A 16,035-nucleotide genomic window follows, 5' to 3' on the forward strand; every position below is an offset into this window, starting at 1 on the left:
CATTCAATCTTACTGTTCTAATGGGGAAAACTGGATTTCCTCAAAATGGCTTCAAAATAGTTCCTTAATCATCGTCCTTTGTTATTTTATTATAAGAAATAAAAGAAAGAATTGTTCATATTAATGAAATGTTATAATGCTACAAAACAACTACTTTCAAAGGGCAGTGCTGTTTACAAATGTACGCACAAAATATTACTGACGATTCCTCTATGTTGTGTGCGTGTGACCACAAACTTCCGACATTTTAAAGATGTTTTGTACACTACATTCATTCGAATAATTATTGTGTATATTCGCTCACGAGACTGAAGGGTCGGTCCTGTAGAATTAGATTTTGCTCGGCATAATCAAAAATGAGAGGGAACATAAGTGGATAAATGTAACTATTAAACCACTCTAAATAAGTAAATAAGTTCGAAATAAAGAAGTCAGAGCCTGGCCTACCAAATCTCCACGGAATCCTCAAAACAGAGCCAATTTTTCATCTGCTCCCATTTTCCCCCCTCGCCTATTCTACTGTATATATACACAATATCACAAAATGCCCAAAACTGCACTAGTTATTTAATAAATGTATTAAAATAACGCTGCCTTCATCAGCTAGATAAGAATGATATCCGGCTAGAGCAGGGAAATCGAGAGAACATCTAAATATACATGCTGTGAAAATCAAGCGGTTCATTTTCCAAGACAATGAAATTGAGTTTATGTTGTGCTGTTGACCATTTCTCCGATCATAGAATCTTGGTTTGGACCTTTTATGAATCACAGAGTCAAAATCCAAGCGATGAACAGTCAAAGGTGTTGAAGGTTAGCTTGTTGAGTGACCATTACTCTGGTAAACAACATAGTACCAATTTGTTAGGTTAGGTTTGTTAAAGACAGCTTACTCAAGAGTATAGATATTTTTAGAAGTATAGAGCATAAATCAAAGTAGGCTACATGCTATGCGATACCATTACTGTTCCACACCTATACACACCCCTTTTTCCCTTTTTTAGTTTTCTGTTTGACGTAAGAGACGACATGTAGACCACCACACCACTGATGCCTCTTAGCCTATAAATGCAACATACATTCACCACATAATACACATATAACGAACTAGAAGAACACAGCATTTAATCATGTTCATCTGTCCACATTCAAAACTCCCTCAACTTCACTGACATTAAATCTACGGACACACACTGATATAGTAACTTTTAAAAAATGAAACGCTATAGCTTTTTAACTGCTCAGCCCTACGTTCACAGTGTCCTTTTGCCCTTTTTAGCGTAGGTAAAGATGTTAGACAATGGACTGAAAACAAAAGGTCACAACCTAAAAAAATCTCTCTCAGTGTATCCACTGTTTCAACTGAACAATGATAGATGAGAAAGATCAAAGACATTAAACAATATATCCAACAGCCAGCTCACTGTTATATAACACATGCAGTGTTCTTCGTGCTGGTGCTTGATGTCTAGGATTTACCTTGTATTACGTTTTTGACAACTACCAAAACTAATAGCTAGAAACACAAGGACATTCATCATGAGTAACAGTGCATTTAAAAATCCACATACACTTAAATGACAAATAAAACAAGACGACAGTCGTCATCACCACCTTAGCAAAACAATCCTTTGACAACTAATAATAATGCCCTTTATCATTCTTGGCTTGTCTGCCAATGTTGGTTGTGTTTGTTTGTATGGTTGGCATATACATCATTCACAATTCAGCTGAGCCTTCTTAAAGGTTCAGTACATCCAGATAAACCAGTACTTGCTGAATGGAAAATCATCCTTTAAATGACTCCTTTTCAAGAGTTTTCCGGGCACAATAACTACACTGACAAAACCGATTTTACTAACCGGTGACTTCTAAAAAAAAACAGCCACCACCTGACTTGATATATTTGTCTACAAAGGCGTAGTGTTAGGAAGCATAGTCTTTATTTAAAGATGTATGCAAATGTGTTGTTAATAACTGAAGAGCTAACTTAACTCCAGAAGGGTCTTATCACATATAATGGGCCAAACCTGTATTTTAAATAAACTTCGTGGAAGTCTGTGATATTAATGTCATTGCCATGCTCCTTATAGATTACATTTTTTGCTGCTTAGCCAGTCCACCAGCGTCTCCAGAATATTATCACCACTCCACGCACCATGTTAAAAGTGAATGGGCTTTGTTTTGATTATCAACCGATTTAAAGATCCAAGACACATAAACATTTCAAACAGTCTGTCTACCGCATACAGCGTTCCATCTTAAAAGCGCTATAATCCTGCCATGGGTTCTAAACACAGCTCAGGCTGTGACGAACATTGGGCTGAAAATGCAATGAGTCACAGGTGGCTTAAAGAGAGGACTGGAGCCGTTTCTCACTCTGTGCAAGTAGAAAAGTCATGAGGCCACACGTGAGACACAAAGCATTGACCGGAACATGACAAAATAAAAAACACACTTCACACCGTTGCTGTAAAAATAAAAGCACAAAGAGATTGTTTACATTAAAAAAGTCAGTCTTTTTGCACAGCACTGAATTGCTGCCGTTCCATTAAGTAACCTCGGTTTACTTCAGACTGCCTGTGACGTTGTTTCAGAACTGATACGATACTGATGATGACTGATGATAATCTCACACACTTTCAAGGTGTGTACAAGGAGGTAGTCAAATAAAAGAAAATAAACAATACATATAAACAAAACGTGACAAACAGTGGCACACGTCACAATACAAAAATCATAATTCCAGCAGATGACGGCATAATTTCTCTGAGCAGAATTCATTTACTACACCCAATGTACATTTCTACAAAAAATGTATAAGATAGCAAAACATAAAAATTATATTCTAACAACTCTAGCACTTCAGTCCATTACAGCATCATAAAGACGTTAGATATATTAATCATCATCACTCTTTCAAAAATCAATCATAATTTTTATAGTTATGATGTAACACTGAAAACAGACATCATAGAATATCTGAATTGAAGTACTAATACTGCTGCTCATTGGGATCAGGTGCTTAATTTAAAAGTCTGAAACTGGTCACATTAAAACCTCAATTCATGAGCATGACTGGAACAATGCACTCATTCAGTCTCAAACCCACTTGAAGCACAAAGTGAATGGACTCATGTGCAAGCAACCAGAGAGGAATTGAACTTATCTTTAGTAGTGTATTTTGAATGTACTTGATTTCTCTTTTTTAAATTCACTTGAATATCGCCTTATGTAGAAATAAGACAGGGTGGTTGCTAAAAACCCCCAGAAAAAAGTGACAGCCTGTTTACACAGCAAAACAGGTCTGACTTTTTAGAGCAATAAAGGCTTGTCTTTTAAAAATGGCAAACAGCTGCAAGCACCATATTCTATTTGTTTAGGTATTAAATGTCTCTGCTTTTCATCATATGTAAAGTGTTTACAAATCATAATTGCATGTGGCTAAATGTTTCGAAAACGTTTTTTTTATTTGACACAAGTTTCACTTTGCATAACAAGTCAAACAATGGCAAACTTTTAAAAACGTTAAACGTTAACGTTATGTAGGGCGAATACACTGGGACAACTATTGGCCAACTTTAGAAGTGTTTTCATCGGTCAAAAATCCACCAATAGCGTCTAATGTTTTCCTTCACATCATTGGAAACTTGTTTCATACGATAACGAGAGCTCGTATGCTTCTGTAAACAGAAATTTCAATTAAATGTCTGTGTAACTTCGAAGCGTATGTTACTTAACACGAAGACAACCTGAACTTTACACAACTAGGCCTAAATACTTCTTGTTCGACGGAACGCGGTGGAGATCAAAATGAAATGTTCAAAATAAAGAAACAAGACAATAACACATCCCTATTTTATATATATATATATATATATATATATAATATATAAACACGTATTGGAGGCGACAGGTTACTGACCTACATTGAGACCGGGCCAAACAACAAACAATACATTACAGTACATACAATACGCATGCATTGCCACATCATGATAAAAACTGCAGGAATTTATGCTTTTGCTGAGGTGTACGTTTGAGTAGACTCAAACTGCATGTTTTATTTCAGGACTGTAATATTAATGTAGGAGTGTAATATTATTATATTAGTATTGCAGTTGTGCGGTGGACCGTATCACGAGTTTCACCACTATTGTGATGGAGTATCAGTATAAGGATTTTACCTCAGAATGCGATGCGTGTGATGATGAATGAGAATCAATGTATGTGCTGGTGAACAGTCCCTACCTGTTCTCTGGATATACACGGCAGTGAAGGTCTGCGGGGCATCTTATTACAACTGCCATAATAGCTGCTTGGCGTTTCTCCTAAAGAAACGCAGCTGGACCTTCTCCTCGGTCTGATCACGGGAACTTTCTCCTCCGCGTTGGGAATCCTGTTGGCCGTCTCCCTCGGTGGGTAATAGCGGTCAAAACAGAGCGCCAGGAAAGACCCGGAGACCCCCGCCATACACGCCAGCACCGGCCTGAGAGACGGAGACAGGCAGCCGAGGCTGGTGAGGGACAGCAGCCACACCAGGCTGGCGAACACCAGAATCAGGACGCTGTGTTTGAGTTTGAGAGAGGGGATAAGAGTGAGCAGACCCACGCAGCCCAACACAAACAGCAACCTGCCCATCATCTGCATCTGATGCTGCTCTTCTCCCCACTGCAAAAAGCGCAAAACCATCCAATCCCCCAAATAGCATGATGCTGGTAAGGACAAAAGCCAACAGCTGCTGCTTTCCCTCTTTTTCCTCCTCAGATAAAGGGTCAGGAAGAAATAAGCGCAGCCTATGCTAAATAAAGGGCTGATGGACTGGGAGAAATCAAACAGAAAAGTCCGTAACGTTAGCTCCGAAACGCCGCGTTCACTTTGAAAGCTCTTGGAAATTAAAAAGGAGAGCGCCAAAACCGCCAGCGCTCCCACATACGGAGCCGAGCCGCGGAACAGTTTGGAGTTGAGGATATCCCCGTCGCAAAACCTACAGACGTTAAATAAAAAGCTCCTCGGAGGGTCTTGTTTTAACGGAGTGACGCAGCTCTTCACATAGCCGTTCCTGAAGCCCTCCGCGCTGTTTGCATTGCCGACAACACCATCGTGCTGTCTGATTTTACTGTGCAAAACCTCTCCTTCCTCCCGCACAGCCATGTTGTCCTCCTTTAACGCTTTTTAAACTTTCATTCCTCCGAAATAAATCCTCGGCGGGTCAACGATTCACTACATGACGGCGAACGCGCTGCATGGTCACTCAACGTACTCAAACGTGCTCAGGCATTTTGGCCAGGAGGGAAAGAGGGTGAGATGTTGTTGTTTTTTAGCAGGCTCGAGCTCTATGTCGCCGTCTAGGTGCGACAATTTGTAACAATGACTCGTGCGCGCTTTGCCTCCTGAATTGTATACGTTGCAAACGCTTTTGGTAAACTAACTTATTTGTAGACATTTAAAACAATGCTAGAAAGGTATGAATATGTAAAAATGACATCTTAATAAGACATTTTATTAGAAACATAGAAATATATAGAAATTGAATGTGGTATCTCGTTTAAACATTATGTCACATTTATTGTTTTGGGGGTACGATTATACAGAGAATTCTAACACAGCATTGTACTGGTAGGTCACTAGGCAGTAACGTAAATAGTATCGATTATTTAAGCATTAAGTCTGGCTTTCATGAAGCTCAGAGGCCCCTTTGGTCAAATGCTCAAGCACCACAAGAGGTCACTAATATAGACAAATATATAAGAGAACTCATCCAAATTTACCATACACGTTTAGGGCATTTTAAGACAAAGATACAAAAAAGCAAAAACCTTTGTTGATATGCTGGATTTTTGACAAAGATCTAATTATTAATTGATATGATGGGGAAACTGTCAGGCTTGGGCCCATAATAAATGAAAGGGCCAAATATGAGCGTGTTAAAATAGGACCTATTTGTTCCATTTTAATGAGCAAAAACAATTATGGCCAGAAATGATGTTAAACATTTTCATTATTTTCACATTTGTAGACGCTGGTTTTTGGCTATAATTCATTGAATTAGACCTGTATTGCAAACCCTGCTAAGTGCTTTTTCATGGTTCCATGCCCAAGTGTAGACAATAATGATTGTGTTCACACTGGTATTTTCAAGCACATTCCAAGACTTTTTCCATGGAACATCCTATTTGTGCATTTAGTAAATGTTTGTTTTACATGAATATGGCAGTCATGTTGTACCTCTAAAAGCTACAGAGGTGTACATATTCTTTACAGTAACATTTATGCATTTTGCAAATGCTTTTATCCATTTTTTTATTTTGTGTATTTTATTTGAATCATAAACCATGAACGTTTGTAGAATTTACAGTCAGCTACTAATATTACTGAAGTTTTTCTTTTAAACAGATTTATAATTTAAAAAAGTACTATTATAATTTATGTATTTTTAATAGGGGAATTAGTAAGTGCACTTAGCACCATGGGTGTTAAATGTATTGAAACTAACTTTACAAATCTAATAACATAACACCATGAGGGACAAACCTAGACTATTCTAAACCTTTTTCAAAATCACTTTATTGTTTTTTGCGTTTAAAATGTATACATTTTCTATATTAAAATTCACAATGCATTAATATTTATTGCTATGCCAATTGATAACCTAATGAGGAGAAGGTTTCATTTTAGAGTATATTTACCTAATATATTTTTTCAAGTTCGCGAAACGCGTCGTGTATTTTGTCCCTTCAGGCGCGCGGTAGTATTGATGTGGCCAAGTCGGTCTGGGTTCCACGTCACTCGGAAGGATCAGGATTTCGATAGACACGGATGAGCATACAGAAGAAGAGAAATACCTGAGACCTGTTATAAAGGTAACACAGCACCACATTAACAGTAAAGTACAAAAATGCAAAAGCTTTGTGTTGTTATTTTGAGCCGCCTCGAACACTAAATCACCGATCGTCTGTGTTAGTTTTCATCGCAGACGATGAGCCTGCTAGCTAATACTGTAACGTTAGCAGCAGTGATAACGACTTACCACGCAAGCAGAAACAAACATAAACTGTGTTGTCGGTTAAATTTGCATAATGATATAACATGGCACGATTCGTGGGTACAATATCTGCACACAATCGTGCAATATTCATGCCACTTTACTTTTTAGTGTTGGCATCATCATATTACCACTGTCATTGGGTAACGTTACATTAATAGCCAATGTCTGGTTTCCATCTGTTGTAATCAACTTACTGATTTAATCTGTGTTTCAGGAAACCTCATAGACATTCTCTCTGAGTAAAGTCTCGTGAAGGAAGAAGCTGACATCATGACAGCCGCAGAGAATGTGTGTTACACCCTCATCAATGTCACCAATGACTCTGAACCACCATCAGAAGTCAGCTTGAAAGCTGATTTAGGTAATGCTACAGTGTGGAAATGTGTGTAGTGAATAGACTTCTCAAAATTGAAGGCATGCGTTTATCTGTAAAATGCACCTCTGCTTCTCTTTTTGTGAAAACAGAAAAGGGGGAGATCAAAGCCAAGACCGAGGCTTTGAAGAAAGTTATCATCATGATCCTGAATGGTGAGAAACTTCCAGGGCTGTTAATGACCATCATCCGGTTTGTCCTGCCCCTTCAGGATCACACGATTAAAAAACTGCTACTAGTTTTTTGGGAGATTGTTCCCAAAACTACTCCTGATGGCAAACTTCTTCAGGAGATGATCTTGGTCTGTGATGCCTATAGAAAGGTAGGCATGAAACTCTTTGCGAGTCTGTTCTATATATTATTGTTAGGAAGCCTAAATATGCCATCTGTACGATTCATCTTTAGGATCTCCAGCATCCCAACGAGTTCATCCGTGGCTCCACTCTGCGCTTCCTGTGCAAGCTGAAGGAGTCTGAGCTGCTGGAGCCCCTCATGCCCGCGATCCGTGCCTGCCTGGAGCATCGTCACAGCTACGTGCGTCGCAATGCAGTTCTGGCCATCTACACTATCTACAGGTTTGTTGGCGTTTTGTTTTTTGTTTGTACAAGCCTAAGCTACAAGTGAGAACATCTAACAAGAAATATGTTTTTTCATTCTTTAGAAACTTTGAGCATTTGATCCCAGATGCCCCAGAGCTGATCCATGATTTTCTTGTGAATGAGAAAGATGCCAGTTGCAAGAGAAACGCTTTTATGATGCTGATTCATGCAGATCAGGTACGCAATCGGACTATAGATTCAAAACTCATGGAAGAGTAAGGATGAATCTCTAAACTGAATATTCAATGCATTTTGCAGGATAGAGCTCTGGACTACCTTAGCACTTGTATTGATCAAGTGCATACTTTTGGAGATATTCTACAGCTTGTCATTGTGGAACTGATTTATAAGGTGACACATCTATACCTTACAATTATATATTTAAGGTTTGCCTTTTATCTAGTGGTATTAAACACAGCAATCATAATCGGATTATATTTATATCCACGCGTTGCTCAGGTCTGTCATGCCAACCCCTCAGAGAGAGCTCGCTTCATCCGTTGCATCTATAACCTGCTGCAGTCCTCTAGTCCTGCAGTTAAATATGAAGCAGCTGGCACACTGGTCACTCTATCCAGCGCTCCCACAGCCATCAAGGTAGAGCATCTGACAACAGGCTTTTTTCCATTAACTATTACCACTTGGGGCTATATCTAAAAACATTTGATCTGCCTGTCAGGCTGCTGCTCAGTGCTACATTGATCTGATCATTAAAGAGAGTGATAACAACGTCAAGCTCATCGTTCTCGACCGACTCATCGAGCTGAAGGAACACCCAACACATGAACGAGTGCTGCAGGTACGCAGTTCTTCACCTCATTGCGAACTATTAACTTCACAAACAAACCTCTTCAGTGAGTCTCATGCTTCTGTTGTCTGCTCTTAGGACCTGGTGATGGATATTCTGAGGGTTTTGACCACCCCTGATCTTGAGGTCCGCAAGAAGACCCTGCAGTTGGCCCTGGATTTGGTGTCGTCCCGCAATGTAGAGGAGGTGTGTGCCACAATTAGCCTTTGAACTGCTGTCGTTTTTGTAACATACACATTTATGCACTGAGCGATGATTATTGAAGTCCACCTGATTTTACTTTTGGATTGTTTTGTTTTCAGCTGGTTATAGTGCTGAAGAAAGAAGTTATCAAAACCAACAATGTAAGCGAGCATGAGGACACAGACAAGTACAGGCAGCTGCTAGTTCGTACACTGCACTCGTGTAGCGTGCGCTTCCCTGACATGGCAGCCAGCGTCATCCCTGTGGTACGTTTACACACTAACAGTTAAACATTCTATTACTTTGTTTAGCTTTTAAATGTGATATTTTAAAAACATGGTCAAATACATTTAGCATTATAAGTGTTTGTGTGTTTGCATTTAAAGTCTATACTGTACAAGACAATTTGATGCATAGTACAGGAAACAGGAAAACCTCAGTCATAAAGAGTTGATGCCAGTAGAATGTAAAAATATAAAGTATCTTTTTTTATGTTCATCAATGCTGTTTTGACCAGGGACAACTTTATTTTGTAACCATAATGTAATCTGTAATAACCAGTTACATTAAAGGGATACTTCACCCCAAATGACAATGGTAGTCAAAAATGCCCCAGAACTGTTTGCTGTCCTACATTATTCAAAATGTCTTCTTTTGGGTTCAACAGAACAAAAAAATGATAAAGTAAATGTTCCTGGGAGTCAATGGGGGGCAAAATCTGTCTGGTTATAAGCATTCTTCCAAATAGATTTCTCTGTGTTCATTAGAACAAAGACATTTATACAGATTTGGAACAACTCGAAGGTGAGTAAATGATGACAGAATTTTCATTTTTGGATGAAGTATCACTTTAATGCACCCAGCTCTCTTAGATTTTACATTTATCAATTTGATATCATGGGATTTTATTCAAAGTGACTTAAATTGCATTCAGGGTTATGTTGTATCATCAAAGTTAGTTATCTTGTAATTTGTCATCTTTATTCTTAAATGGACATATTTGTGGTTTGTATGTGACCACAGCTGATGGAGTTCCTGAGTGACACAAATGAGGCGGCCGCAGCTGATGTGCTGGAGTTTGTGCGGGAGGCTATTCAAAGGTTCGACAACCTTAGACCTCTCATCATTGAGAAGATGCTAGAGGTCTTCCACACTATCAAGACGGTCAAGTAAGATATGTAGCGGTTCAATAAATCCAATTACATATTAGATCTGCTGTATTAAAAATTAATTGGTGTTTTATGCTTGAGCTCTTTATAGTACTTCGATCTGGTACAATACGTCTTGTTTAGAGTTATGTTAACTTTTTGGAGTGATTTTAAACAAGGCCATTTTGCGTTGCAGGATTTATAGAGGAGCTTTGTGGATTTTGGGTGAATACTGCAGCACTAAAGAAGACATCCAGAGTGTGATGACAGAAGTGCGCAGATCCTTGGGAGAGGTGTGTAGTCACATCAACAAATACATTAGAGTAATAGAGGGTAAATGTCTTGGGTGCAAGCCTCATTTACAGACAGGTATTAAACGCAATATGCAGCATGTCTGGTATATGTGTAAACAGTCAGCTGTCTTAAGTACATGTCAACAAATGTGATCAATATTTTTTCAAAATATAAAATGTGTCCATTAGGCTTTGCAATGCGAAAAACACAGAATCCAGGCAGAAAAGCAGAATTTACTGTATGGTGCAGAATGTCACAGAATTTGGAATAAATCATTTTTAAAACCCATTGTAACGGATGTTAATTCTTCGTCTGGGTTTCAGTGTCTGGCAAATAAAAAGAGAAATAGACTGAAACATTTTCCTGTTTGCGTAATGAGGTTACGCAAGTGTGCAGAAGATCCATGGGAAGAAACTTTGTTGTTAAATATTTTAAAGTTATTTCATTATTATCTTAATATGAATTGTTTGATCATTATAAATATTGAATATTAAATTAAATGATTGAATATTGCTAGTGAACACTCGTTTGAACTAGACTCAAGCAAAAAATGAACCAGTTCTACAACAAGGACTACAGAAGCCTTAACCAATACCAATACAGATGCATGACTGAAAAAATATGGTTGAGTGCAGTCAAGTGCTTCTAAATTACATGACTGATTCTTGGAAGCATCCACTGCTGATGTCACTAAATGTTTAGTCTCAGCCTCAGACGTGACCAACGGACCAATGGCTGAACGTCTGATGCATAAGGCACAATTTCTTGGAAACACTTCAGCGTGTTCAAAGTCGTCATCCGATTGGTTAAATTCTACAGGATTTCCAGGAGACGTGCGTGTTGCGTTCTTTAACGGTCCGCCTGGAAATAACAGGAAGCTACCTGATTGAAGAAGTAAGCTGTTGTGTGTACATCGGTTGCAATAAGAATTCATCACGATCGACTAAACGCGAAATTCCAAAAAGTATTCAAGGGTCATGGCATAAACTCATAAACAATGTTGTTGCTGTTACCTTTTGACACGTTTGTGAATGTACACCGGTCTGCTACTGTGGGGAAATTTTCACGCCTCTAAACATGACGTGGCACAAAGAAAAACGTGATTGGCTTCCTTATCTGTCAATCATATGGCCTCTTGGGCGGGCCTTGGCCAATGAAAGCTGTTACCCGACCTTCAGTATGAAAGGTCTCCGCGAGACTACTAAATGTTTAGGTCCTCTTAAACGTCAGATGGGTTTAAATTGTGTTTTGTTTCTTATTCAGATCCCTATCGTGGAGAACGAGTTGAAGAAGGAGGCTGGCGAGGTGAAACCAGAGGAGGAGGTAACTGCCGCTCCAGCTCCTAAACTGGTGACAGAGATGGGCACTTACGTCACTCAAAGTGCTCTCAGCACCTCCAGACCATCAAAGAAAGAAGAGGACAGGTGATTATTCCCCTTTACTGACACATTACAAAGCGTGTCCTTTATACTGTATTACATCTCTAAAATATCATTTGTGTGTTCTTTTAGGCCTCCACTAAGGGGTTTTCTGATGGATGGCGACTTCTATGTTGCTGCCTCATTGGCCACCACCCTCACCAAAGTGGCCCTACGCTATGTCGCCCTCGTCGAAGACAAGAAAAGACAAAATGTATGTTGTTTTTAAAAAGGATTATTCCGTGAGCAATGACTGAAATGTTTATCTGATTCAACTTCCAAATGAGGTACAACGAATGTTATTTTGTTGCTTTTAGGCTTTTGTTGCAGAAGCCATGTTGATCATGGCCACCATCCTCCATCTGGGCAAGACCTCTCTACCCAAGAAACCCATCACCGATGATGATGTGGACCGCCTCTCTCTGTGCCTCAAAGTCCTGTCCGAATGCTCACCCCTCATGAATGATATCTTCAACAAGGAGTGCCGGAGATCCCTTTCCCATATGCTTGCTGTCAGGCTGGAGGAAGAGAAACTCTCTCAGAAGGTGAACCACTCTTTTTCTATTTTCCCCTTGTTCATTGCAGGTAGTGGCTGAACTCAAGAGATGATGCGTGTCTCAATTACTATCAATCAACTTTTTATTTCTTGTTTTTCACAGAAAGAGTCTGAGAAGCGTAATGTGACGGTTCAGGCAGATGACCCCATTTCCTTCATGCAGCTCACAGCTAAGAATGAGATGACATCCAAAGAGGACCAGTTCCAACTCAGTCTATTGGCCGCTATGGGCAACACTCAGAGAAAAGAGGCCGCAGACCCACTGGCCTCCAAACTTAACAAGGTCTATAGAATTGTTTTAATCTGCCATATTTTTGTGATTATATTGCTCAAGGCTAACATAATCTGAAAGGTTATTTCTAGTGCATAATTTGTCACCACCAGATGGCGCTGTGGTTCACTGAATAAAATTTCATATCAAACAGAACGTTTTGCGCATTCCCAGCCTTTCACAATTTAATATTTCCAGCATTCAGATGGTGTTTTTAATGGTGAATTTGATTTAAAGGTGATTATTTCTATGACAAAAATGTCACAAAATTCATCAGTATCACCTAGGAAATGGACAGTAGCGTCGCTACAAGTAATGACGCTACTAGTTTAACTACATTTCTCAGTAGCGTGGTGGTAGCGTCGCTGTTTTCTGAATCAAATAGCTTTTCAGTAGCGAAGCTCTTTTTCTGATCAAGTAGTGCGGTAGCGTCAACAAAAGCTTAGCTTTTCCCAGGGTGGTAGCTCTAGTGTAGTGAAGCTTAATTTAATGTAAAGTAACTTTTAGTTTAGCTCACTACATTTTCCAAGTAGCTTGCCCAACACTGGAAATGGAGGGGGTCTCGGGGGGAGTCCAGGGAGTTCATTTTGAACTGGAACTCCAACCACCCCAACCCCAAAAGACAAGAGTATTTGCATTTTTTCATTCATGTAACATCATCCAAACACTATAGTGGGATTTTCTGCATCTATGGTTTAGAATTGTAGGGTCCCGGCTATTTCAAGTAGTGAATCTCTACTTTTCCATTACTGTGTGTCACCCTGACAATGTTTTTTAATCAGTGACCGTCTGACTGCACATTATGTTCTTATTTCACGGCTGCTTGCCATGTGTACTTGAACACAAAATATTGACTGGAGACTAAATATTAGCTCTTATTTCATTAAGTGAAACATTTAAGTAACACCAGTAAAATACCCTGGATGAGTCTGATATCACTTAATCCCTGGATGTATGGTGGTTGAGCAATGCCAGACCGTCCGATGGCACAATTGTCCAATCAGAGTATTCCAAAGTCTTGTGTTATAATATATTTTATCATTGAGATACATGGGTCTTGCTGCACCATTTGAGCTTATAGACTCAGATTTGCTGTTTTCTTCCAGGTGACGCAGTTGACTGGTTTCTCGGATCCAGTCTATGCAGAAGCGTACGTCCATGTCAATCAATACGACATCGTCCTAGATGTCCTGGTTGTTAATCAGACTAGCGACACTCTACAGAACTGCACATTGGAGCTGGCAACACTTGGTACAAATGTACTTTCATCGGTTTTTGTCTGTTTTCGGTTCTTGTTATACTGAACACGGTCTTTTACCCCCAGGTGATCTTAAACTGGTTGAGAAACCATCTCCTCTCACATTGGCTCCTCATGACTTTGCTAACATCAAAGCCAATGTAAAAGTGGCCTCCACAGAGAACGGGATCATATTTGGAAACATAGGTTTGCAAAATGATTTGAACCTGCATATTTGTTTGCACAAATGCAGAAGTGTGATTTTATTTTTAAATCGGATACAATTTTTTGCAGTGTATGATGTGTCTGGAGCAGCCAGTGACAGAAACTGTGTCGTGCTGAGCGACATTCACATAGATATCATGGACTACATCCAGCCTGCCTCCTGCACAGACGCGGAGTTCCGACAGATGTGGGCTGAGTTCGAGTGGGAGAACAAGGCAAGTCTGGGGACTGGGAAATTCTTTGGAAATAACAGTTTCGTTAATCGGTGCTCTGTCATTCGCAATGTCTGGAATTTGTGTGTTTTGTGTCCACACAGGTTACCGTCAACACCAACATCACAGAACTGAATGAGTATCTTCAACACATCCTTAAGTCCACCAATATGAAGTGCTTGACCCCAGAGAAGGTACATTACTCGAAGGGAATCAGTATGTTTATGTTTTGTTGCATAGAGCAGCTAGCATGAATTTATTTTCTGCATTAGGCTCTTTCTGGCATCTGTGGCTTTATGGCGGCAAACCTGTACGCCCGCTCTATATTTGGGGAAGATGCCCTTGCAAACGTCAGCATTGAGAAGCCCATCCACATGGGTCCCGATGCCCCAGTCAACGGTCACATTCGCATCCGTGCCAAGAGCCAGGTAATGCCTCAGATGACCCATGCAGTACAAAAACACTGGATTTTTGTCACTTGTATTACAATAATAAAGCTTTAGGATGTTTACAGTAAACATTGAATGTAGGATCAACAGACAATGCAGGATCAACTGACTTCAACAGATATTTTGTTTTTTACACTTCGATAGTGTGGATTATATATACACTGTGAGTGTTAATTTGACCTTTTATACTGTAACACTGGCGATTTTGCTGTATAGTAATGTTTTAATGAGGGTGTTGAATGACTGTGGTGAAACGCAATACTGAATTTGTAAATGAACTTTTTTCTAGAGATCAGTGATATTATTGATCTGTTTTGTGAGTGACAAAAAATCAAACTTCATTTTCAGTGGATTTACTGAGCCTCCCCTATGATTTAATTAAGTGATGTTCTTGCTTTTGAATGCTCAGTGACAAAGTCAAGAATATATATATATTTTTTTACAAATGTCAGTGCTAGAGTTTCCTATTAATGAAAGTATCTGATTACTGAATAATGTATAAAATGTCATTTTCTGTCAATAGGGAATGGCTTTGAGTCTGGGCGACAAGATCAACCTCTCCCAGAAGAAGACAGCATCTTAAAGTCCAAAGACTGAGGCTATTGTGGAAAAGGGCAAGATTCAACTAAAAAGCTGTATGGTTGCTCCTGTCTCGTCGTCTTTATTGCTTGTTTCTGTCTCTCCAGACTGCTGTGCTCTGACGCCAAGATCTAGGATCTTCAATCCCGCAAAATATGTCCGAAGGGGATTAATTGACATTTTCTACCAACAAGATTCTTTTTAACTGGTCTAAAATGGATTGGCCCTGTTAATCTGTAATTTGTTTCAATAAACACTGCACACCATTTACCGAGACCTTTATATTGTTACTGTCTTATTTTATGAATAGCACCACCATAGCATTTTTATAATTAGGGTGATTTGTAAAAGTTGGAACATGCACTGCCCTCAAACCACAGTTGATACAACAAAGGATGTGTTCTCTTGTAGAAAATCTTTTGGAATCTTGAGAATTTTGTTATGGTCTCCTGCCTCTCAGATGACTTCATACTCATAAGATTTGTGGTCCCTTATAACCAGGCCTGCAGAAATCTTTACTGATTTTTGTATTGTTTAAAAAGTGCAAAAAACTAGAACATTCGCATTTTTGTTAATACTTCACAATCGGGTTCGACTGGTGCGTTAGCTAACGTTAACAATGAACATAACTTCAA

At 39.3% G+C, this 16,035-nt stretch overlaps 2 protein-coding genes across 2 annotated transcripts in view; one reads left to right on the plus strand and one right to left on the minus strand.

The window, feature by feature from the left end:
* The window catches only part of pde3b (phosphodiesterase 3B), a 48,344-nt gene extending 43,061 nt beyond the window's left edge, over positions 1-5,283 (minus strand). Inside the window, exon 1 of the mRNA XM_057350308.1 lies at positions 4,252-5,283. Coding sequence (XP_057206291.1) covers positions 4,252-5,154 — 903 coding nt within the window. The 5' untranslated portion in view covers positions 5,155-5,283. The remainder of the gene's footprint in view (positions 1-4,251) is intronic.
* On the plus strand, positions 5,176-15,676 carry copb1 (COPI coat complex subunit beta 1). The gene is made up of 23 exons (XM_057350435.1): positions 5,176-5,302; positions 6,742-6,863; positions 7,263-7,409; positions 7,514-7,743; positions 7,827-7,996; positions 8,083-8,197; positions 8,279-8,371; positions 8,480-8,617; positions 8,700-8,819; positions 8,907-9,014; positions 9,131-9,277; positions 10,035-10,180; positions 10,356-10,452; positions 11,717-11,877; positions 11,965-12,085; positions 12,189-12,416; positions 12,531-12,710; positions 13,805-13,949; positions 14,023-14,142; positions 14,230-14,375; positions 14,477-14,566; positions 14,645-14,800; positions 15,345-15,676. Exons 3-23 carry the CDS (start codon positions 7,319-7,321, stop codon positions 15,402-15,404), a joined length of 2,862 nt encoding a protein of 953 aa, XP_057206418.1. The 5' UTR covers positions 5,176-5,302; positions 6,742-6,863; positions 7,263-7,318; the 3' UTR covers positions 15,405-15,676.
* The last annotated feature ends 359 nt before the right edge of the window (positions 15,677-16,035 follow it).

This window comes from Triplophysa rosa, linkage group LG1 (genome assembly GCF_024868665.1).
Source record: "Triplophysa rosa linkage group LG1, Trosa_1v2, whole genome shotgun sequence".
Lineage (NCBI taxonomy): Eukaryota > Metazoa > Chordata > Actinopteri > Cypriniformes > Nemacheilidae > Triplophysa > Triplophysa rosa.

Excerpts from the sequence above, each read along its gene's own strand:
- copb1 (XM_057350435.1), top strand. The coding sequence starts at position 7,319 with ATGACAGCCGCAGAGAATGTGTGTTACACCCTCATCAATGTCACCAAT. Across the intron at positions 7,997-8,082 it reads GCCATCTACACTATCTACAG|AAACTTTGAGCATTTGATCC; the intron begins GTTTGTTGGCGT and ends TTCATTCTTTAG. Across the intron at positions 8,198-8,278 it reads TGCTGATTCATGCAGATCAG|GATAGAGCTCTGGACTACCT; the intron begins GTACGCAATCGG and ends TGCATTTTGCAG.